Here is a 24,323-nt window from a genome sequence, read left to right as displayed (position 1 = left end):
AAAGATGCTCTATGTGGGTGGGGTAGAGAACAAAGCAAGAGAATGAATCGGATCGGACTCAAAATTTGGAGATTTTAGGTGTTTAAACATCTTTTGGGACACGGGAAGAAATAATGGAACAAGGCAGAAATTGTTGCGAATAGAATAGTAAGCTGCCAGGCTTTGATGTCATAGAATTTGATCATTGTTGTAAGGAACACACACAGACAGCATGGGGAAGAATAGAGGATTTAAAGAACTAGGATTTGAAGTGATTTCAAGGCAGGGCTGGGTAGAGCCAGGGAAGAATTAGTATTTTTAAAAAACTTTTAATTAAAATATTATGGAAAGCATCAGGCAGGAGTGAGGTCAGTGATCAGATGTTGAATATAGCGTGAATTTCATGGCTTGCACAGCTCAGTTTTGGTCCCGTTTCTTATGTTCTTAATAAATATTTAGTGTTTTGGAAAGGGAGACTTGGTTCACTTTGTGACCGATGCAAGCAAGCATTCAAGTTCATCTCAGGCCCAGCAGCCAGTGTGAGTGGCCAGACAGGATAGTGGAAGGGGAGAATGCCAAATAGAACTGGGATAAAAAGGTGGCTTAAGATTTTCAAATTTGAACTGGAGAGTGTTATGACTTGTCCAGGACTACATTTCAGCCAGGAAGTTAGGTATGAAGATCTTGGAGGGGAGATAAGTTTTGTTGCTCTATATATATAGAAGCTGATCTCATGAAAATTTTAGGAGGTACTCAGATGAGAAATGGAAAGGAGTTTGGGGCACATCTGTACTGTGGGACGGAGGGTTTGGAGAAAGTGTTTGTACGATGGAGCTGAAACACATTGAGAAAGGGCGTAGATCAACATGAACTGGTTAATCTGTCACAGGCCACAGAGCCCTCATGGAGGACACAAAGCACAGTGGGCTGCAGTTGAGATCTTAACACAGTTTTGATGGTGGGCACTAACAGGTATGTGAAGCCATAGCTGTCCAACAGCTGGATGTGGAGGGAAAGTGGTTAAAATTCAAGACTGACTACCGTCCCTCACATGTTGAATTAGGAAGAAGGTGCCGAAAATGTCCTAAGACTTTCCTGTGTCTCCAAATCCACTGACAATGTGGCAAATGTTGATCAATCTCCCTCCAGTCCTGCACTCATGAGTGCACAGACGTCACAAGCACCTGGCCAACCACATCTGGAGTGGGTGAAAGTTTAATAAATCTGTTTCGGGGCTTCTTTAGAAATTTCACCCTGCCCTCAATGTTTTATAATCCACTCCTGAAAGCAGATTGATTAAATTTAATGTCCCTTCCCTTACTACCAAGCATCATCCATCTTTGATCTAAACACCACATAAGTCATGGAAGGCTTGGTTTTGATAGCCTAAAATGACAGCTGCTGCTTACCTTATAAACTAGAAATACAATTACTATCCAGGTTTGCCTTCTGCATAGCACATGGGCTTACATGTTGCAGAAAACAAACATTTCAGTGAACAGGTCCAAAAAAAATCTTGTCTGAAGTTCAAGCACTTTCCAAACAAAGTACAATTATCATACCTATGCATAATTATGGCACTATGAAACTAAACAACATTACTTCCCTTGGATTTTATAAACTATATGAGCTGCATGGTAACTTCGAGGTTGGGTAGTTCCTCAGCATTCAAAAGGTCGTGAATCACAGCTTGGATGTCAGGACTTGTGGAAGAATGGGTTTCCCAAACTTTTTTTTGACTTTAATGATAAGATAGGACCTGATTAGTATTTTGTGCTTCTTTTGCATGTCTGTTAAATCTAACATCCATCCTAGCCAGACTGAGCAGTGGGCTGGCCATTGGTCAAGGAGGTATTCAGCATCTCCCTGCAGGAGAATGGAGAAGAATAAGATGAAAAGGACCAAGACCCCATTGAGGTCAGAAAGGAGAGAGTAGACCAGTAAAGCAGTCTGAGATATGGGAAGTAAAGAGGAGAAACAAAATAGTTAGGCAGTAGAACAGAAAATTGAAAAGGATTTTGGAAAAAGCCAAGGAGAGCTAAGAGGAAGCTACTGGAATAATTAAGATCTGAAGTGGGCGAGGGAGGAGTTTAAAAGATGGTGAAAATAGAAGTGTTGGAGAATTCACATGGGGAAAAATGTAGTAAGGTCAATAGGTTTTGGGCTGGGAAGTTCAGGGAAGTGTCGGTAACAGAGGAGAAGCAGCAGGAGAGAGCTGAGGAGTCAAAGGGATGAGTGGACTTGGGGAGGAATACGAAGCACTAGGGTGCATCACCTTGCTGAAGTCAAGAAGTGGATAAGATGGATCCTGCAGGAAAGAACCTGCCTCCTTGAAACCAGTTTTCCTCAAAGCCCCCAAATCCTAAAGCCAAGATTAGAATTAAAAATCCTGGCATTTGGTGTTGGACCAAATAGTCTGTTTCCATAGTCTATGACTTTACAAAATATAAGCCATTCATTCTTTTTGCGGTTTTTAAACTCCCGACCTACTTTCCCTGACTGGATTGTTTCCTCAAACTTTAGCCTTTGAAATGCACCCAATCTACACCATTTTAAACCAGACATGGGGTCATGAAGGTGACAGATTCATATGTTTAACACTTTTAATATCTTGCCTGTCCTAACGCTTTTATTGTTTCAGTGTGTAAATATTATCTCTTGGGGGTTTTCAGAATTTTCCATAAGATTTTTTTGTTTGTATTATTTGTAACCCACTTTTTAAGCTAACACAAAATGCTGCATTGTCTGATTTAAGTTGCATGAAAATATGGATTTCCACAGCACATTCTTGATTCAACATCAAAGAAATCTGTAAATACTAACTGCTTTATTCAACTGGCAAAATATTTTAATACGCAGAGAAAACCTGGAATAACAAAAAGGAGACTTTAAAAACTTAAACAAAGCTGGAAGAAGTTTGATAATAATTCAGTAACATTACATAGTTGCTTGGAAAGTCAATTCAGTTCCAAATAAGGACTGGGAAAGGATAGCTTTGATCCATGCTCAACAAAATGAATTAACCAACCTTGAACTACAGTTGTCCAGGCAAATATTTATCTGTCAATAAATATCATGTTAACAAAGGCAGATTATTTACTTCTTTATCTGTTTGGCCTTTATAGATCACACTGTATACATATAAGCTGTGTTAAAATGGGACAAGACTTTGAGAACTAATCAGAGACTGAAATAGCATGGGAGAAAGGGAAACGCTACTTCCATTGAAATGTCTTCTTTACCCAGAATGTAAGGGGATATATAATGCAGGTACTTTGGATTAGGCATTAGGCTTGGAGAGGGAGAAAAGCAATTCATATTCCCATTTCTGAACAATATCAATACAAGTTGCATAGGTAATTATGGTAGGAAAGAAAAGCAAATATATTATTTCTGTTGACCTTTTCCCATCCTACTGTAAACTACTATGTAGTTTTAGTTTCATGTCAAACTAACTCATGATATAAGAAATAAACCAACAAGACAAGAACTTGAAGTGAACTTTTTAATATAAGGCTTCTTAAGTAAAGCACTAGAATGGTGCTGGTCTCAGCCCTTAGCCGATTGTGGGACAGTAGCTTTCATAGAGAAGAGATGTAACTTTGAAAAGAATTATAAAATAATCATTAGAAAGAAAAGGGCAGATGCTGAAAATCTGAAATAAAAACAGCAAAATATGGAAATATTATTTTAATGAGAAAAACACTGAAAAGTTTTCAAGTCAATCACCTTTCATTGGAATCTCCTGGAGTCCAAATTCCTTCATTGTGGATAAGGAGGGAAGATCCTCAATTGTACTGAATGATTTACATTACTCATCTGAAGAAAGGGCATCTAAACTTACCTGCCTCCTTTTCTCCATAAGAGGGTATCAGTTTATATAGGATTTTCCATGCTGTCAGGACGATCTTTATTGTTATAAGATATAAAATGCAGTATGCAAATATCAGAGTCAAGTTGTTCTAAGCAAACAGTATTGCTTTGCTGCTTTAGCTGGTATTATTGAAAACAAACTTTAAGCTGAACACCCTCAAAAACTGGTCAAGGTTTTTCATCTTTCTGTAATCAAGGACAAGGATAACCGATGTAAGACAATCATTGTCACCCAGTTGGAATCCACAACATAGTCTTTGAAGAAAGTATGAACTGAGATCCCAGGGAAATGTGTTAATAGAAATCCCAGGAAAATGCCAACTATTGAATATACCAAATGGAGACACCTAATTGCAATTGGGAGTAATGAATAGATTCCCCCCCCCCCCCCCCCCCCCCGATGCAATGTTCAGAAAAAAATCTCAAACTTGTTTCTTGTGCTAATTCGACAAAAAAATTTCCCTTATTTTGCCAAGAACACAGACTGCAAAAAGAAGAGCTATCTTGGCACAATATTTCACAATCTGTAACTGTTAAGGATCTGTAGAAGCTTCTGGAGATTGAAATGGCTTCTGTTTCATGGCAGCCAAGATATACTTGTTGCAGCATTTTTGCTATTGCTTGGTATTCCAGGGCTTGTGTAACTTCTGCTACATTTGTAGACAATGGAGTAGACCAGTGCCTGGGTCTGGAGAAGTTGCCATGTTGTATCATTTCAGGAACGCATTCAATTTGAATTTCAAACTTACTCATTCAGTGCAGACAAAGCACAGGTCTTTTCGGCCTGCTCCTGTCCCAGTGTACTTTGTCTTTACTAAAGCACGGGACTGCTACTTCCACACAACCAATGAAGTGATGAAGCAGTCTCAAACTGCAGAAGTTATACCTTACCTTTGCCTAATAAGCACTTGGCATTCCTACACCCCTGGACTGCTGTGTCAGTTGTGGGAAATACACCTGTGTCCCAACAATATCTACCATGACCTCAGGTGAGAATTCCTGGTGGCAGTGCGGGGCCACATAGGGATCACAGATTTCTGTGCTGTCTGCCCCTCTCAAATAATGTTGAGCAGCAGAACAGAAAGAAAATTCCTCATATGGTTGGCTCATTCATGCAGTCAGCTCAGAGTTCAATGGTTAAAATACTTTGGAATAGAACAATAAGTTGTGAGTATTGTTGAGTCTTGTGTTAATAATCTTCTAAATTTATGGATTCAGTTCTTTTCAACAATGATCCCTAAAAGCTTAAAGCACCAACTTAGCTTATTTGTTGGAACAGTCTCCTTTGAATTTACTATATTGTGGGAATTGGATAGATAATTCAAAGGAATGCTTCCCTTTGGAAGCAAAGAGGTACACTGTCATTACTGCCGTGTTTCTGATAAAATCTTGAATCAAAGCTCTTTTTCTGCCTGGGTGGATCCCTTGAATTTAAACTGAAGAAATGCAGCAAGTTTTACAGTTGTCCGGCTCACCACATCTTTCAATGAGGACCATAAGTAATGGGGATAGAATGAAATCAATACAGCACACTTTATAGAACATTCTAACCAGTCTTCAGTTGCCTTTCCAAATTTCTGTTGAAACTCCCTACTTTTCAGGCAGTCACTCCAGCTTGTCACCATTCTGTACGTAAAATAGTTCTTCCCCAACACTTCACCCTGTATGCACATTTTGCCCTTTTCCATATGTGTCATTTGTCTGTTCAGCCATCTCTTAGTGGAAACTGTTACCCATCAGGATTTTGTGCACCAGTGTCCAATCTTCTCTCAACTATTTTTGCATCTAAAAGAAAAATCTCAGATTCTTCCTTGTAACTTTACAATATTGACCCAGGAGAAGATGAGTCTCAGAGTTGTATACTGCACACATGCTTTAATAATGAATGAACCTTTGAATAATCCCAATTAAAAATATTACCCTTTTGTTTTCAGAAATCCTTCATCATCCTCTGGCATATATTGCAAGCACATTTCACATATCTAATTCTATAATTATTACTTCCAGAGTGACCGCCTACTTATTAAAGGTGGGAAGATAGTCAACGATGACCAGTCATTCTTTGCTGATATTTACCTTGAAGATGGGATTATCAAGTAAGTAAAGGCAAATTTCACCCACATTGTGGATAGCAGGTAATCAGAGCAAAATTCAGGTTTGACATGACCTGAATTTAAGAGAAAAAACATGACAATGTAACAAGAAATGGTGATGTGACATAAAAATTATTTTTATCATTATCATGAAGTAAAGCATAAAGCATGCCCCATTCTAGGATCAGCAGGGCCAAATCAAAAATAATCACTCAGCTCTATCACATTAGGTCCCTTAATGTTTTTGAATGTCATGTCCTCTGGATCAGTGTCTTTTATCACTCAGCCATACTTTCCTATTGGATTTACCAATTTAAGGTCACATCGTTTCAAATTACTGGTAGTTTCCAGCTCTGATTTATAATCTGTTAAGAATTAAATTGACGTAGCATAGTCCCATTTTGCACAGATTTTCTCATCTTAATAGTCTGGAAATAATCAAGTCATGACCCAGGAGTGAAAAGCTAGTTAACTTATTCAGCTCATGAGCAAGGAGTTGTCAGATTTTGAGCTGGTACATGAAATTGTGACATAAAAGCAGAAAATCTGGAAGTACTCAGTTGGCCAGCCAGCAGCAGTGGAGCGAGAAACAGTGGTATAGTCATAATTGAATGATGGAGTAGTCTCAATGGACTGGTTGGCCTAATTCTGCTCTGATATCTTATACCATAATGGAATCATTTTCACCTGTTCCATTCAATGCAAACTAAAGCACAGTGGATTGATAATTTTTCTCAGCTTTGATGAAGGATCATTGAGTTCAAATGCTAACTGTACCTCTCTCTCTCCACAGAAGCTGCCTGATCTGCTGAATATTTACAGCATTTCTGTTTTTATTTTGGATTTCCAGCATCTGCAGATTTTATTTGTTTCAATTAGATTACACTATGATGCTATCAGTGAAACTTACCAAGAGTGTTCTTGAAATAGATCAATTCCTTGCATTTTTTGGTAACGCTGTACTGTAGAGAAAACAAATATTTTAATTCTGTGCAAAATAAGCAAAAATAAAACTTTGATTGAATAGTAGAAATCACAAGAGGCATCAACAGCTGTAAGGATTTAACAATGTTGTATTGACATTATTTGTCATTCAAAATAGCACTGACAGCATAAAGTTCAAAATACACGAAGTTTAAAGTGAAATTTATTATCAGAGTACGTACATGTATGATGCTCAAAAAATCTATAGAAATGCTTCTGTAAACAGGATCAATGAAAGATCAAGAGCATAGAAGACAACAAACAGTGCAAATGCAAATATAAATAAATAGCAATAAATAACAAGAGTATGAAATAACAAGATAAAAAAGTCCTTAAAGTGAGATTATCGGGAAACGCTCATTAGATTAGTGTAGTTATCCTCTTTTGTTACAAGGGCTTTATGGTTGAGGGGTAATAACTATTCTTGAATCTGGTCTTGTGAGTCCTGAGGCACTTGTACCTTCTACCTGATGGCAGCAGTGAGAACAGAGCCTGGCCTGTGTGTTGGGGATCTCTGATGATGGATACTAACAAAAGAGCTATTTGCACTGCTACTTCCCCAGATTTGTGAATTCATGCCTCGGCTGTACAGCTATGGGATAGCACTAAAGGGAGACCAGGGATTTCCTCAGAACTCTCAACCACTTTTCCAACATTGTTACACGAATCAGCTACAGGTGACTGAAAAAAGATTTCAAATGATTAAAAAATACTTAGAGAAGCTAAAACACCAGTGACTGGCATCACCAGATTTGTGTCGCTTGATTTATTCAGTCAACTCAATTCTGGCACGGCCTCCTATAATATCCACAAATGTCCTTTCTACTCTTCACCAAGTAGTCTCTTTATTGGTGCTCCACAAAACAACCTCACTATAGCTTAGAATTACAATAGTTCAATTTAGTTGTGTGCTTAAAGAATAAGGATCCTCCTCTTGAAGCCTGATGAAAATAAAGCTCAAAGTGCTGAAGGCTTTGTCTACATTAGCTTTAACTTGAATGAGAGGTTGATTAGCCTGTTGGTGCCTTGATTTCGACAATGTTGTCATTTCCCACATTGTTTGTGTTTGGCACTGGGCTTGTTTATGCCAGGAATTGCTGAACTGGATTCCAGCGATGCACAATGTGCCCTTGTGTATAAATTTAGATCTGGCCTGCAGCTTCTGTATTAGAGAAATTTCTGGTTCCCTGCTATCTGAGATTGCAGTGTGAGTGTTTTGTTATTTACAGTTCACAAAAGTCGAAGGCAGTTTTCTTGAAGCATCTTGTTTCATTAATTGTTTGCAGGAATGGGTTCTGCAATAAATCTCCAATAATCAAACTTTAAAGTAAATTTATTATCAAAATATGTAGACGTCAGTATGTACTATACTAAGATTCATTTTCTTTCATGTATTTATAGGAAAATAAACACAATAGAATTTATGACAAACTATAAATAACAAAGACTGGAAATGTGCAAAAGGAGCCAAATCGTGCAAATAATTTTAAAAAGTAAATAAATAATACTGAGTTGTAGAGTCCTTGAAAGTGAGTCTGTAGGTTGTGAAGTTAGTATAGCGTTGAGGTGAGTGAAGTTATCCATGCTGGTTCAGGAGCCTGATAGGATAATGACTGTTCCTAGTCTCCCCTGCCTCTTGCCCAATGGTAGTAGCCATGAGATTATTTGGAAATCCTAATGTTTCAGCATTCAGCTCACTAATTATTCCCGATTATGTACCTGAGGTCTGGAGTACTAGCAGGATATGGAGCCAAAACTGGGTCTCAGGAGTGCGGTCAGGATCTTGACTGTGGGTGAGCGAGTGTGGCTGGAACCAGGATCCATTGGGATCAGGTTTACTTTGGTCTGGGAGTGCTTGGGTGCTCCATTTTCTCTTGACCATCTGAAACATACAAGCTGAAATTCATAGAATTCTATTTTCCTTTCCCTGTAAATTCTTAGGGATTTACTGGGACAGTTATCCTACTACTGTGCATCATGAAATGAAAGTGAAATAAAAATAAGTTTGGTTACTAACAGGAGTAATTCTGGAAAAACTGCTAGTCCAGCACCAGCAAGACTCTGAGGTCACCAGATCATCAGAGATTTATTCTAAATAGTCATATCCATGATGCTCCATACTTAGTTTGCTTTTGTTTATTTCCAAATATTTGACAGACCTTTTACAGCACTTGAAATTAAAAGGCTTGCAGCTAGGAGTGATGGCTTTTGGTACTGGATTAGAGTCACAGTTTCCATTAAAGCTTTTCATAATCCAAGAAGGATAAATAATGTCCAGGACCTACATGCTTTTCCTGACAAGACTTTGTTCCCTTAAGCCACAGCTGAACATAGTCTTACATAGTTAGATGTGCTGCCTGATGATTCTACAACTTTTTTTGTACTTAGATAATGAGAATGTTTCCACAATGATGAGCGAAGTATAATTTAAGGTTTCTAAATTTGCATCAATTGTTATTAATGCAACTGTTAAGTCATCCATTTTACATTTATTTACACAGGAATTAAAGTAATAATGAAGTCAAGTAAAGCCACTTGAAATCCAGACAGCACATCCAATATCTAAATGTCATAACCTGCATTTGCAAAACCTACTGATTCCCACTTCGTTGCCAAACATTTGTTGAAGTGCAGCAGAATTTACGACAAATGCATGCTGTCCAATATCAACAAACACAGAAGATAGTTAAGGTCAGGATGATGGAGAAAAGAGACATCTGGAAGGGGGCCTGAATGAGTAAGGCATAGAGGGATATGGAATTAGTGTAGGAAGATGGGATTAATACGGATAGGTATGATGATCGGCACAAACACAGTGGGCCAAATGTTATACAATGCTATGACTATAACCATCTTTAATAAAAATAGTTCTTGGATTAATAATGAACAATTGCCCATTATCTTTTGACTTTGGCATGTTGCATAAAGGATAAATTATTTATTTTGTTACTAGGTATTCACTTGGCTGGTTTCTATTTTCAGTTCCCCAATTTATAAAGTCACAGTCCACTTCCACTGTGACAATGACAAATAGAAAAAGTTTTGAGGAATTTTTCATGTGTGAATGCAAAAATTCCTACAAATTGTCACCACTTTCAACACAAAAGTTTTAAGAAAAAAATGACAAAAGTTTAGGAAACTAAAGGATATTGAAAAGACCAAAAGGAAAGAGAAGAATTAGTAACCAAAAAAATTACACTACAGGAGTAAAAATTTTGCCAATTAATTGAAAGGATATAAAATATGCAGACCTGCTGTTGGAAACCAAGTATGTTTAGTAATATCAATGCTGAATGCATGATTCTTTGTGACTTCTTCTCAAATTGCTGAACAACACTGCAACATATCCTATAATGTCTTCTCAGACAACTTGGTGACAACCTCATTGTTCCTGGAGGTGTTAAGATCATTGAAGCCAATGGACTGATGGTCATACCTGGAGGAATAGATGTCCACACTCACCTACAGATGCCATGCATGGGCATGAGCAGTGCTGATGACTTCTACCAAGGAACCAAAGCAGCACTGGCCGGAGGAACCACAATGATAAGTATGACCTGCATGCCTTCTTTTACTGATTTGAATGTTCTATCATTAGATCTAGAATTAAATTTCCCCTCATTTGAAAAATTTTATTGATCAGTCAAGAATTAATATGAATAAACTGATTTAAGCTCGTGCTAGTTTAAAAATTCACTGTAATGCCCATATAATTCAATTCACTGATAGCAATCAAGTGATACAAAAAGTTTTTTTTAAAATACCCAGTGAAGACAAATGTTTATGTATGTAAGCTGTTAGGATGGAATGGCTCAGTTATGGTGAAGTAATGTGCTACTCCCTGGCTATAAATAGATCTTCTTGAATACCCATGAATTGACTTGCTCAGACATTCATTTCTAATCCCAAACAAAAACAACATTAATATTAATTAGTACCAATTGGGCAAGGTAGATATACTATCACATAAACAATCTTGTTCTAGCAGCTAGCATTGTTGGAAGTTGAGTACCTGCTGTTGAAGGTGTAGGCCCCTTTTTAACAAAATGTGCACCTGCATTCTAATGGTGAAATTCACAGAAATGTCTTAACCCAATTTTAATTAACTCTTACCGAAAAATATTGCTGACTTGAAAAAGATAAACGTAACTGTAGATTTCCTCCTGGAATGGACAAACCCAGGTCTCCGTGTTCTTATATTGGGATGCATAGCTTCACAGGAAAAGAAAAAATGAGGAAGCATTGCAAATATGAAAACAAACTTGTCAGATGAAACAAGTGGATACATTTGAAAACTGCATAAATAATTTATTTTCATTTTATGTCCTAGTGGATCATGTCCTTTCTGAACCTGAACCTGGGTCAAGTCTTATTTCCGCCTACGAACAGTGGAGAGACTGGGCTGACAGCAAGTCATGCTGTGACTACTCTTTACATGTTGATATCACACGTTGGCATGAAGGTCTGCGTGAAGAAATGGAAACTTTGGTCAAAGACAAAGGTAGATCTTTGTATTTTAAATGTCTTCTAGGATGAAGACCAATCTGTTTCTCCAAAAGGTGATTTTGGTATATAATTTCTAACTAGACTTCCAAGGAGAAGTGACTCACTGTTCGCAATCTGAGGAGGGCAAACCTGCCATTATGTGCAAGCATTCACTGTTTTCATGGTAAATGGAATTAACAGTGGGAAATTCTAACTATTGTGATGACAGTTGTGTATATTGTAACTGTTTATCCTGAAACTAATGTCTGTAGTGATAAAAGTGTATGGGAAAGAAGTTACCATGTTTTCCACTCCACTCAGACAAGGACTGACCCAATTTTACATTTATAGGCATCATTTGGGATGGTTGTACCCCTTACTTACATTTTGACATGTTTTGGGATTTAATAGTTCACAGTGCCATTTTTCTATTATATTGAAAGTATTTAAGTTATGGAAAGTGGATTTATGACATTTCTAAACATAATTACTGCTATATGGAACAGAAGTTAGAGCTGTTTCTTTAATATTTTCGGAACTATAAGAGGTGGATATACAGCAGATGCTTGATGCTTGGTGCCAATAGCAGACAGGATTATCAAACAAAGCAAGCTATTGTCACCAGGTCAAGTGCATCACTAGCCGGCCAGTGGTGTAGTGGCATCTGCACCAGACTTTGAGGCAAGCGGTCCTGATTTCAGATCTGGCTGGGTCCTTGCAAGCTTTCCACCCGTGCTGGTTTGAGTACTGAGCTAGAAACAGCCTTGTAAAAAATAACTAATCAAATCCTAAAGACATGGCAAAGTGTGCCACAAGATGTGACAGGGAACAACAACTGGTGTATCACTGTCGTACCTTTCCAATGAGAAACGGAAACCTGAGGCAGAATCTGTAATTATTCATAAATTGTTTTGCACTATTTTAAAGTGTTAATTTATAAACTATCTTGGACAAGGTTTTTCATTGCCTTGTGTTTGAGAGCATGTCATTTCTTTGGGGGAAATTGCTTCTGTAAAGTTTTTTGTTAATACATTTTGATGAAACCCAATACTTGCTTTTGTAGACTGTGTGCATTTTCTGGGTAAAAGTAAGCCAAAGCACGTACCTGAAGCACTGCTGTTAAAATGTTTAATGTGGAAATGTCAGTCTGAAGTTCACTCAGAGTTGCAGAAGAGAAATAAGCAAGTTCGATCTTGCAGCAAAGGGCATGATGTTTTAATATTTTTATTCTCTTGTTCAATTAGGTGTGAACTCTTTCCTTGTGTTCATGGCATACAAGGACAAGTACCAGTGTAGTGATGCACAGGTAACACTGAGAGATACCGTTACTCCAACTATTACTATTGTAACAATTAGTTTCTACTTCTAATCATATTTCCTGAAGCACAAAGACTAATTACATGTCCTTTACCCTGGCAGATATATGAAATCTTCAGCATCATCCGAGACCTGGGTGCTGTAGCGCAAGTGCATGCTGAGAATGGAGACATCATTCAGGAGGTAAAATTAGGATTAGATAATCTGGCAGACACACATAGTCTTCATAACTCACAGAAATAAAGGTTATTTCAAAATGCACTATTGTATAGTGTATTTTCTTGGATTTAATAAGTATGCCCACAAGAAAATGAATCTCAGGGTTGTACAAGGCCCTCCTTATCCGCGGGGGATTGGTTCCCTTATTCAACCTGTCTCTATGCGGTGGACCTTGGGACCCAGCGGAACACCAGACCTTATTTAACCTGTCTCAGTGCGGTGGACATTAGGATCCGGCGGTAGAACTCTGAATCTGTAGTGTTTCTGTTCCCGAAAATAATCACGAACATGATTGAAAATAAAGTGGAGATAATAAAGCGATCGGAAAGAGGTGAAACACCATTGGTCATTGGAAAAGCGTTAGGCTACCTTGGTCAATGATCAGAACAATTTTAAAGGATAAAGTGAGCGAGGCTCGGCCCCGATGGAAACTACAATTATTACTAAGCAACACAGTGGTTTAATTATTGGGCTTTGGGATTTTGGGTTTTTGATCCTCCACCTCAACCCGGCACGGTGGAGAGCACGCTCAGCAGCGGCCTGTCACAAGATTGAACTCGGGAAATTCCATTCCTGAACCCGGCACTGAAACATACATTCTTAAGTGTTTTATATGCATAGAAGGGTAAAATATATACTATATACTAAGACAAATGTTTGACTAACTGACGCTAAATAATACCAGATGTACCTGTTCCGGCTTACTTAGTAAGAGAACTTCCGAGTTTTTTCGATCCCAATCCACGATAACCCACGCACATCCTCCCGTATACTTTAAATCATCTCTAGATTACTTATAATACCTAATACAACGTAAATGCAATGTAAAATAGTTGTTATACTGCATAGTTTAGGGAATAATGACAAGAAAAAAAAAGTCTGTACATGCTCGAACAATAAGTGCTGGAAGAGCACTTCCAGGTTTTCTCAATTCGCGTTTGGTTGAATTCGCGCATGCGGAATTTGCAGATAAGGAAGGCCGACTGTATATGGTGACACGGGATGTAATTTGATAATAAATTTACTTTGAACTTTAATATAATTTTGTCTTAAATTCTTTTACACGATCCCTCTTCCCACTTCCTCTGCTCCAAATATACATTATCATGCAACAACCAAACCACATTTTCTCATGGCTTGTTTTCACAATATGTACTGGAAAGGATCAAAGTGGCTTTATGTCAGATTAAGAACAAAATTATCTTTATTTTTCACATGCACATTGAAACTTACAGTGAAATGCGTCGTATGTATCAAATCAAATCGACGAGGATTGTGCTGGGCAGCCAGTAAGTGTGTCCACTCTTAACATGCCCTAACTCACTGACCATAATCCACACATCTTTAGAATGTGGGAGGAAACTGGAGCAGCAGCGGAAACTCACATGGTCACAGGAAGAAAGTACAAATACAGACAGTGGCGGGATTCGAACCCATAGCTTACAGCCGGTGCTGTAGAACGTTGTGATAACTGCTACACTGCCATTCCATACCAGTCACTACATGATGTAACCCTAAGCAAGATGCATTGGCATAGTTCTTGAACAGAGTAGAAAAATGGAATATCTAAAAATGAAATGAAGATATAATCAGTGAAACAATGTTATCCTGTTAGTTTATTAGTCACTATAAGATGATTTATTCCGGGATAATGGGAAGCTGAAGCTGATGATCCAAGGTGTGATGTGATTATAAACTTTTTAAAACAGTGCCAAAACACGGCTCTTTGTATTTTAATGAATCCATCTGTCTTTAGGAACAAAAACGAATGTTGGAGCTTGGAATTACGGGACCAGAGGGACATGTTCTTAGTCGACCAGAAGAGGTAAAACAGTGTTTTGCTTCATTTAGAAGAGTGTGAATCAGGAAACTGTGATATCAAATTAACATCTGGCTAACACTGAAAGTGTGTAAGTTATAATAAGCAAAACTAACTGAACCTTACTTTCTGATTTTTTTTGCTCACATTTGCTTTGGATGGATTACAAATTTGTTTTAGACTTTCCCCTGTTAAGGATGATAGTGTGCTGTGAGAGGGAGTAGTACAGGAAGAAAGATGAAGCCAGGACATAGTTTGAGGAATATTATTTATTGATGGAGAGCGTATTACCTGTTACTTTGATAGGGGATGCATGAAGAGAAAACTCAAAACAGGAAAACAAAAACACTGGAAATGACAATAATCATGTGGATTAAGTGTTAGTATCATCAAAAAGTAGATTTTTGAACATGTTCAACAGGATTAAGGCATTGAATTGAAGTTTTTAAAGTCAAGCCAAAAAATAAAATTTTGGAAATCTGACATGAAGAGTTCAAACTGAGAGCCCTTCAAATAAAGGATTTTGATGAAGAGTTTTTGACACAAAATATTACCTATTTCTCTTTCCACAGAGGCTGCCTAACCTTCATTTTCTGATTTCATTCCACAAATCAATTGTTTAGTTGGTTGCAATTGTAAATTTATAGCTATCCTTTTGATACACATAGAGGCAGATGTATATGCATACAGCATATGAAATGATGCAATATTCTGTCAGAGTGATAACATGAATTAAATTTAGATACATCAGCTTCTATATGACCTACAATGCAGATAGTAAGTACTTAAACCATCTCTTTGAAATTGCAGCAAAAACGAGACCTTCCCTAAGGATTCAGGTTCAGTCTCATGTGGATAAGTAATGTGGTGAGCTGGTAGTCTAAATCTTACCTCAACTTCCATCAGGGTAAACTAGATGATGGTATCTCTGCTTTTTCATGTTAAGAAATGGTGACTCTCCGGGGGATTCTCAGCCCTGCTCAACAATGTTTGTTGGATTCATGGAAAAGTTGTTTTCCTGTGTAAACGTTGAACAAGACAGACGGCTATATTATTAAGTGCAGGAAGTCCTGTGTGGCATAGATCTATTGACAGTCCTTTTCCTAATGATGTCATTGAGTTGGCTGAACAGCTCATGACTTTGAAAAAGTCCCAAAGGAAGTAAATCTGGGAGAAATAAAACAGAATGTTATTGCTAATACTTTGAATATTTTACTGATCAAAATTAGAATTTAAACATTTTACTGAACATTTTACGCTGCATTTCACTGTTTCTTATTGTACATCATTAGCACTTGTCACTTCATGATTTCTTGCAAATCTTGTATTACACAATACATCACTGTTTACTTGGAACGGTATCGTTCTTCTTTCCGTTTCCATAGCAGCAAATATTTGTGTTAGGTATTTAGCCTCCGATCTGTTCATTTGTTATACTTCCTCTGCCCTGATGCAACAAGATTGTTTTCGGCTTCACATACCGTCCCTCAGCTGTCTCAGGAGAATTGCAGGCAGATGGTGTGAGATTGTGTATTGGCCTTGTTCCTTCGCAAGTACACCTCTGCTTACTGCAAGCCTGCCTTCCTCCCGAGTCAGATGAAAAGTCCTTTTGTATATGTGGCATTCCTCTCATAAGTTTGGAATTTCTCCTCCCATTCATGCTATGCGTCACAAAATCTCCATATTTTACATTGTTGTTCATTGCATTAGATTGACATGCATGGGCAGAATTATGTTATCTGCTCTCAACTCTTCAGCTCTGGATTTAAACTGCACAGAGACAAACTTTACCAATTCTAAATCCATTTTTTCCCCAGTAAATGCTCATTAATCCTTTCACATGCATTCCTGTTTAGATCAACACATCTATTAGATTGCTAAAGTTTTGTAGGCCTCCACTTCAGTGCAGTTAGTTATATGTCAAAATCCTTCATGTTCATGTGGCGCTACCTGACGAAGTTTAATCTTGTTGGTGCTGCTTTCTATGGAAGGTTGTAGTAATTCACAATGGCTTTGAGAAGATCTACGCTCGCATGGACAGGCCTGATTGTTTGACAGATCTCTCTTCGGTGTCAACGAACCAAACACAGCAGTATCTTGGCTTTTGCCATCTTCTCTGTGTTCGCCACTGTCAGCTCCTTATAGAGGAGCCCACATTGTGAGCACCAGGTGCGGTACAATAAAGTGAAAGTACAAGGAAACCACTGCTTCACCTGGATGTTTGGGTCCCGGGACGAGGAAAGAAAGAAGTTGTCACTCTAGGTGCTCATGGTGTAGTCTCCTTACACTACCAACTCCAGATTGGGTAATCCTTCCGGGGAACTTCTTCATTCCCTCCGCAAGGCTGATCCTGAGGTTCCTGTTGTGTATTTTATATTTCAGCAGTTTTAGAGTAATCTTGTAAATACATTACTTGATTAAGCATTCTTTTTTGGCTACAAAATTCTTTGCAAGTTATATCTGAAAATACACACATTGCACGTCATGACGTCTTCTTGCGATACATGTGCACCTCGCTTAAAATACAAACTTTAAGACTCACATCTCTGTGCTCTATTTCTGTTGAATTAATTTAACATTTTGAAGTTACCAAATATGACAATTCCATTCTCCACACTCAAAATGCTGAAGGAACTCAGCAGGCCAGGCAGCATCTATGGAAAAGAGTACAGTCGACGTTTTGGGCCAGGACTGGAGAATAAAGATGAGAAGTCAGAGTAAAGGGGTGGAGGGAGGGGAGGGAGGAACACAATGTGATAGGTGAAATTGGGAGGGGGAGGGGTGAAGTAAAGGGCTGGAGAAGGGGGAATCGAATAGAAGAGGACAGAAGGCCATGGAAGAAAGAAAAGGGGGAGGAGCACCAGAGGGAGATGTTGGGCAGATAAGGAGATAAAGTAAGAGAGGGAAATGGGAATGGGGAATAGAAGGGGGGGCGGGGAGAGGCATTACCGGAAGTTCAAGAAATCAATGTTCAGGCCATCAGGTTGGAGACTACCAGATGGAATGTAAGCTGATGCACCTCCAACCAGACTGTGGCCTCATTGTGACAGTAGAGGAGACCATCGACTGACATACTGGATTGAGAATGGGAAGTGGAATTAAAATGGGTGGCCACTGAGAGATCCCACTTGTTCTGGCGGACAGAGCATAGGTGCTCTTTGAAGCGGTCTCCTAATCTACATCAGATATAACCAATATACCATGAGCACCGAATTCAATAGACAATCCTAACAGACTTACAGGTGAAGTGTTGCAGGTGAAATAGTAGTGAGGGAGGAGGTGTAGGGGCAGGTGTAGCTTGCAAGCATAAGAGCCAGGATGGAGATCAGTGGGGAGGGACAAATGGACAAGGGAGATGCATAGGGAGCATTCCCTGTGGAAGCAGAAAGTGGTGGGGGGGGGGGGTGCGTGAAAGATGTGGGAGCTCGTTGGAGATGGCGGAAGTTATAGGGAATTATGTGCTGGACGTGAAGGCTGGTGGGATGGTAGGTGAGGACAAGCGGAACCCTTTCCCTGGTGGGCTGGCAGAAGGATGGGGTGAGGACAGGGTGGAAGTTGGAGACAAAGTTGACGAAGTCGACTAGCTCAGAATGGGTGCAGGAAGCAGCACCAATGCAGTCGCTGGTGTAGTGTAGGAGAGGTTGGGGAGTGACACCAGGGTAGGCTTGGAACATAGGCTGTTCCACATGGCTGACAAACAGGCAGGCAAAGCTGACCCATGCCAGTACCCATGGCTACACCTTTTGTTTGAAGGGAGTGGGAGGAGCCAAAGGAATGCATTGGCGCTGCTTCCTGCACCCATGCAGAGCTCGTCGACTTCATCCACTTTGCCTCCAGCTCCCACCCAGCGCTCAAATTCACCAGGTCCATTTTTGACTCATCCCTCCCCTTTCTCGATCTCTCAATCTCTCTGTCTCTGGAGACAGTTTATCCACTGATGTCTTTTACAAACTCACTGACTCTCGCAGCTACCTGAACTATACCCCTTCCCACCCTGTTACTTGTAAAAACGCCACCCTTTTCTCTCAATTCCACCGTCTCCGTCACATCTGCTCTCAGGATTAGGTTTTTCATCCCAAAACTAAGGAGATGTCCTCCTCCTTCAAAGTAAGGAGCTGCTCTTCCTCCACCACATCTCTTCCATTTTGCGCATGTCTGCCCTCACCCCTCCTCCCGCCACTGCACTAGGGATAGGTTACCACCTCACCAACCTCCACATCTAGCACATAATTCTCTGCAATTTCTGCCACCACCAAGCACATCTTTCCCTCCCCCCCCCCACTTTCTGCTTTCCTCAGGGATTGCACCCTATGTGACTCCCTTGTCCATTCACCTCTCCCTCCTCCCTCACTACCATTCAGGGTCCCAACAGTCCTTCCAGGTGAGGCGACACTTCACTTGTGAGTCTGTTGGAGTTTTCCATTATGTCCTGTGCTCACGGTGTGGCCTCTTGTATATCAATCATACCCAACATAGATGAGGAGACCACTTTGCAGAGCACGTACGTTGCATCCACCAGAAAATGAGTGATCTCCCAGTGGCCACCCATTTTCATTCCACTTTACCTTCTCATTCTGGCATGTCAATCCATGGCCTCCTCTACTGTTGCGATGTGGCCACACTCAGGTTGGAGGAGCAACACATTATATTCCTTCTGGGTAGCCTCCAGCCTGGTGGCATGAACATTGATTTCTCTGATTTCCCCAATTCCCCATTCCCATTTCCCTCTCTCACCTTATCTCCTTGCATGCCCATAGCCTCCCTTTGGTGCTCTTCCCCTTTTTCTTTCTTCCATGGCCTTCTGCCCACTCCAAGCAGATTCCCTCTTCAGCCCTGCATTTCTTTCACCAACTTCCCAGCTCTTTACTTCACCACTCCCTCCTTCCCAGTTTCACCCGTCTCCTTGTGTTTCTCCCTCCGTCCCCCGCACCCTTTTACTCTGACTCCTCATCTTTTTTCTTCAGTCCTGGTAAAGGGTCTCAGCCCGAAACATCAACTGTTTATTCTTTTCCATAGATACTGCCTAGCCTGCTGAGTTCCTCCACCAATTTGTGCATGTTACTTGGATTTCCAGCATCTGCAGATTTTCTCTTGTTTGTGATTGAGTTCTATTACATCCTGTTTACACTTAATTTATCCATAATCTCCTCCATTGTTCCAAGAAGGAAGAATTTAGAATCTCAAAGCCTTCAAGACTCAACCTTGAGTTCAATGATTTTGGTTAACTTAACCAGACTTGTGTCTCATATTTCCACGTTAGTTTTTTCTCTCACTCTTTCCTTCAGCTATCATTCTTCTCCTCCTACTAGCATTTCACCCAGGCATAGATTTTGCCTTTACCTTTTAAACATGGTTCCATCTCCATGTGTGATCTCTCCTGCAATCCACCCTGACATAAACCTTCCATTTTTGTTCTCTGCTTTATCCCAATGTTCTCTACAATTTAAAACTTGCGTTATTCCTGAAGCATTAACTCAATGTCTTTCACCACATACACTGTCTGAGCTGTATTTTTTCCCAACGTTATGTGTTTTTTTTCAGATTTAGATCATCAAGAGTGTTTTGTTTTGCCACTATTTTTATTGTCAAAGTAAGTTTAGGATTTGCTCTGTACGGCTGCCACAAAGTTCACGACGTTTGTCAGTGATACCTAACCTAATTGTGATCCTGAATCTTTGGATGAATAGAAGGTACCTCACAAGCTTTTCCACTCACTCTCTCACTCTGCAGAGTGCCGAGCTGCATCGAGTTTTCTGTATAATTTGGACATATGGTCATTGACAGTCCAAAATCCAGCGTCTCCATACAGACTCCTCCCGCAGCAGTCTGCAGGACTGTCCTCAGCAGCAAATTAATGTTCCAAGCAAAGCCGCACTTAACGTTGATATCACACCACTTTCTGACAGCATATCATTGTACTCTCTCCAGTAGCTAGCTATTCTTACTTTAAATAATGTACCCCTTGTCACATTCTCTGGGTTCCTGGTGAGTCATCTTATATGTTTATTTCTGAGCTATTCACATCATGGAAATGGCCGCCCTCTGCCTTGGCAGCGTTTCTCTGATCTGAAAAACTGCGGAATACTTTCAATTGCTGCATTACCCTGAGTTGACACTAGATGGCGAATGTTTCTTACAAAGTAGGAACGTAGGAACAAAGAATCTATAGATATACTATTAGATTTATTGATTAGAGGCTTTGTTATGGTTACGTATAACATAGTCCATCATTAAACTTCGTGCAACATCACACGATATCTTACAAGATCATTTTGTAAATGCTCAATTTTTCTCCACTTCACCGATTTGTTAGATTATACTGGAGGAGGCTCATATTATTGCAGATTCTGGGGGAGTATTAAATTACTGACAGCAGCCATGGGATTTCTATCTCAAACTATGCATTCATGGAACCCCAGGTTTGTCAGATTGATGTTGCTATGTGAGATAGTTTTGTGATCATTGTAGCACACAATTCAGGTTAGTAGATAAAGATCATGCTGGGTTTGGAATCTAATTATTAGTGTTATAAACTTAATAGTTGTGTAATAACCAGTTTACAGATGTTAAATGAATATCCCTGTCATTCAAGTTGCATCAGTATAGAAAATAGCCTTTTATGCTTTTGTGAAAAAGATATGATTTGAAGATAGGCAGAGATGTTTGGTTTTTTTATCAGAGGGTAACTAGAGGGTTATGTGAAATAAAATGTTTGGTCACTAAACATGATTAAAATGTTTCTTCTAGGTTGAAGCAGAGGCGGTGTATCGTGCAATCACAATTGCGAGCCAAGCCAACTGCCCCTTGTACATCACCAAAGTAATGAGCAAGAGTGCGGCTGATGTGATTGCACACGCTCGGAAGAAAGGTAACCAGCCGGGTTTGACACAAGATACAACAGATCTGAATGTAGGCATTTTGCTTTCTGCTCTTAAGCAGACTGGTCCCTTCAGGTAATCTGGATCATACACAAGGTAGCCCTAATCATTTCAGGTCCCATTCCACAACTGCCCTGGGCCTACAGTCACATCCTCCGAGTGAAGAGTTACCCTCCTATCTCACAAAGCCAACAGAGTCAGACCCTGTGCCTTTTACTCTGAGGCTCTCTTTCCCTACAGAAGGAGATAAATTGAGGAGAATGAAAGCAAAGTGCTTATAGAGCTAAGAGCCTGGTGTAAGTTTGGAATTATCTCTATTTATGAAAGTCTTTGGTCTTTACAGCACTAGCCAGGAAGAATTGATTAATGGTATTTTTCTCAAACTATCGTATGATATTTTATTGGTGAACGTACATGGACTCATAGGCCTCTCTGTTGTTTACAGTTCCAATATATAGAAAGTAAATTTTATTATTTGGTTTTTAGATCCAAAATGCATGTCTTCATACTTTGCTGCATTGAATTCCATGTGGCAGATCCTTGCCCAGTTATAACATCATCGTGTAAGCTACCCAGTTATCCTTGTGCCATTTGTGGCCTTGATCTTGTGTGTCTCTCCCATTGATTCAAGTTCTTCATAAATATAGTGAACGTTACAGTTTCAGTGCAAATGGAAATCTGGTAGCCAAATGGCCCTTTAGCTAATTAACTCTTGCCAATTATGCTATGGCATTAAGCTGATTTTTTTTTTAAATCAGGTCAATAATTTATCTTCAGTTTCACGAGACCATAGGATGTAGGAGCAGAGTTAGGCCATTTGGCCCATTGAGTCTGTGCTGCCATTTCATCATGGCTGATTCATTTTCTCCCTCAGCACCAATCTCCTGCCTTCTCTCTGTATCCCTTCATGCCCTGACCAGTCAGGAATCTTATCAACCTCTGCCTTAAATATACATAAATACTTGGCCTCCATAGCTGCCAGTGGCAAAGAACTCCACAGATTTGTCACTCTCTGGCTAAAGAAATTCCTCCTCATCTCTGTTTTAAAAGAATACCCTTCTATTCTGAGGCTGTCTCCTCTGGTCTCAGACTCTCCCACTATAGGAAACATCCTCTCCACATTCACTCTATCAAGGCCTTTCACCGTTTGATAGGTTTCAATGAGGTCACTCCTCATTCTTCTGAATTCTAGTGAACTCCAGCCCAGAGCCATCAAACTGTCTTCACATGACAAGCTGTTTAACCCCAGAATCGTTTTCTTGATCCTTCTTTCAACCCTTCTCTGTGCCAGGACATCTTTTCTAAACTAAGGGGCCCAAAACTGCTCACATACTCCCAAGTGAGGTCTTACCGGTGCTTTATAAAGTCTCAACATCACATCCTTGCTTTTTCATGAGCTTTAACTTTTGCACAATGTCCTCAGCAGGTCTTCATGAACTGTCCTCTGGAAGTCCCTGGGCTACAAATGGGTCCTGTCTTTACAGATAACCAAAAATCAATTTTGTACATGTCAGAAAATGCATAAAATCACTCAATAGGATAACTGTACCTCCATGCTATTGTCATAAATGGTGCTGATTGGGGTCAGTTAATGTAAACATTTATATATCGTCATCCACTGCCTAGTTAGAGTTGTGCACAATCAGTATATCCTGTGTTCATTGGTTGGCTTTGTCAGTTTTAAACTATCACTGAAATTGTTAAAGAACATCATTGCACAAGTATCAAAAGAAGTTGTTACTTGTTGATTTCCAAAACAGCTCATGGTGAAGCTGGTACCCTGTGCTCTTAGGAGACAATTGTGTCTGATTACTGCAGGGAGGTTACGTGTCAGGACGTCATTTCCTAAAAACCTGTTCTCATTTAAATTCAATAATATTTATGGGAGCTTGTTTGTATGTAGGGGTTGCCTTAAATCAGGGTTCTCATAACCCAGGGAGCGTTCACATGTTTAAAATTCATAGACATTCCTCTGCCCGCTAGTTACTACTCTTGTCAGAATTTTCTCATCTGTTACATCTTTGTTTAGTCTCTAGGTCAAACTGAAATTTTAGGTTGTCTTTTCAAATTCAAGATAAAAAAAAAACATAGCAACATTTTGAAAACAACTGAACCTGTGCTGGAGATTAACAGTGATAGATGACATGAAGTGATTTGCTTTTCAGGAAATGAATATACAGGGATAGTTTATCAAGTTTGCTTTGCCATTGGGAATCTGCATAGAAATTGCAGGTGTACTGCCAAATAACTGTTCTCCACAGCCAGAAAACTCTTGCATCGGCAACAGTTATTTAGACAATTGCCCTCATTTTATTTATCATGTACACTTGTGCTTACAAGAATGAGTAAAGATACACCAAATTGATAGGTTGGGGGATCAATTCTGGTGTCTGGGGATTTGTCCGTAATTTGCTGGGAGCTGTTATACTATTTAAAAGGTCCTCCCCAGATTACGTGCTGTAAACTATTTGTAACTCAAGTTGGAGCTGTAGCTGTGAGCCAATTTCCCAGGGGGGAGAAGGTGCTTGCAGCCTGCAGCAGTTGACAAAACCGTAGCGATGGTCTCCCAAGTGTGCATCCGTATGTACGGCTGTATGCAAGTCAGACGTTCTAAAACTGGAAATGACCTGTATTCCATTTATTTAATGGTGCAGAGTGTCCCAATAATAAGTAAAA

At 39.5% G+C, this 24,323-nt stretch overlaps 1 protein-coding gene across 2 annotated transcripts in view; it reads left to right on the top strand.

Moving 5' to 3' along the window:
* dpysl4 (dihydropyrimidinase like 4) overlaps positions 1–24,323 on the top strand; it is a 41,010-nt gene that overhangs the window by 3,179 nt on the left and 13,508 nt on the right. For both annotated transcript variants that reach the window (XM_059947647.1, XM_059947648.1), the window contains exons 2-8: positions 5,860–5,948; positions 10,295–10,479; positions 11,260–11,430; positions 12,659–12,720; positions 12,834–12,914; positions 14,707–14,775; positions 21,517–21,637. In XM_059947647.1, the coding sequence (XP_059803630.1) occupies positions 5,860–5,948; positions 10,295–10,479; positions 11,260–11,430; positions 12,659–12,720; positions 12,834–12,914; positions 14,707–14,775; positions 21,517–21,637 (778 nt within the window). The remainder of the gene's footprint in view (positions 1–5,859; positions 5,949–10,294; positions 10,480–11,259; positions 11,431–12,658; positions 12,721–12,833; positions 12,915–14,706; positions 14,776–21,516; positions 21,638–24,323) is intronic.

This window comes from Hypanus sabinus, chromosome 22 (assembly GCF_030144855.1).
Source record: "Hypanus sabinus isolate sHypSab1 chromosome 22, sHypSab1.hap1, whole genome shotgun sequence".
Classification (NCBI taxonomy): domain Eukaryota; kingdom Metazoa; phylum Chordata; class Chondrichthyes; order Myliobatiformes; family Dasyatidae; genus Hypanus; species Hypanus sabinus.
The sequence above is the reverse complement of the archived record's forward strand: the minus strand, read 5'-3'. Positions and strand labels throughout refer to the sequence as shown.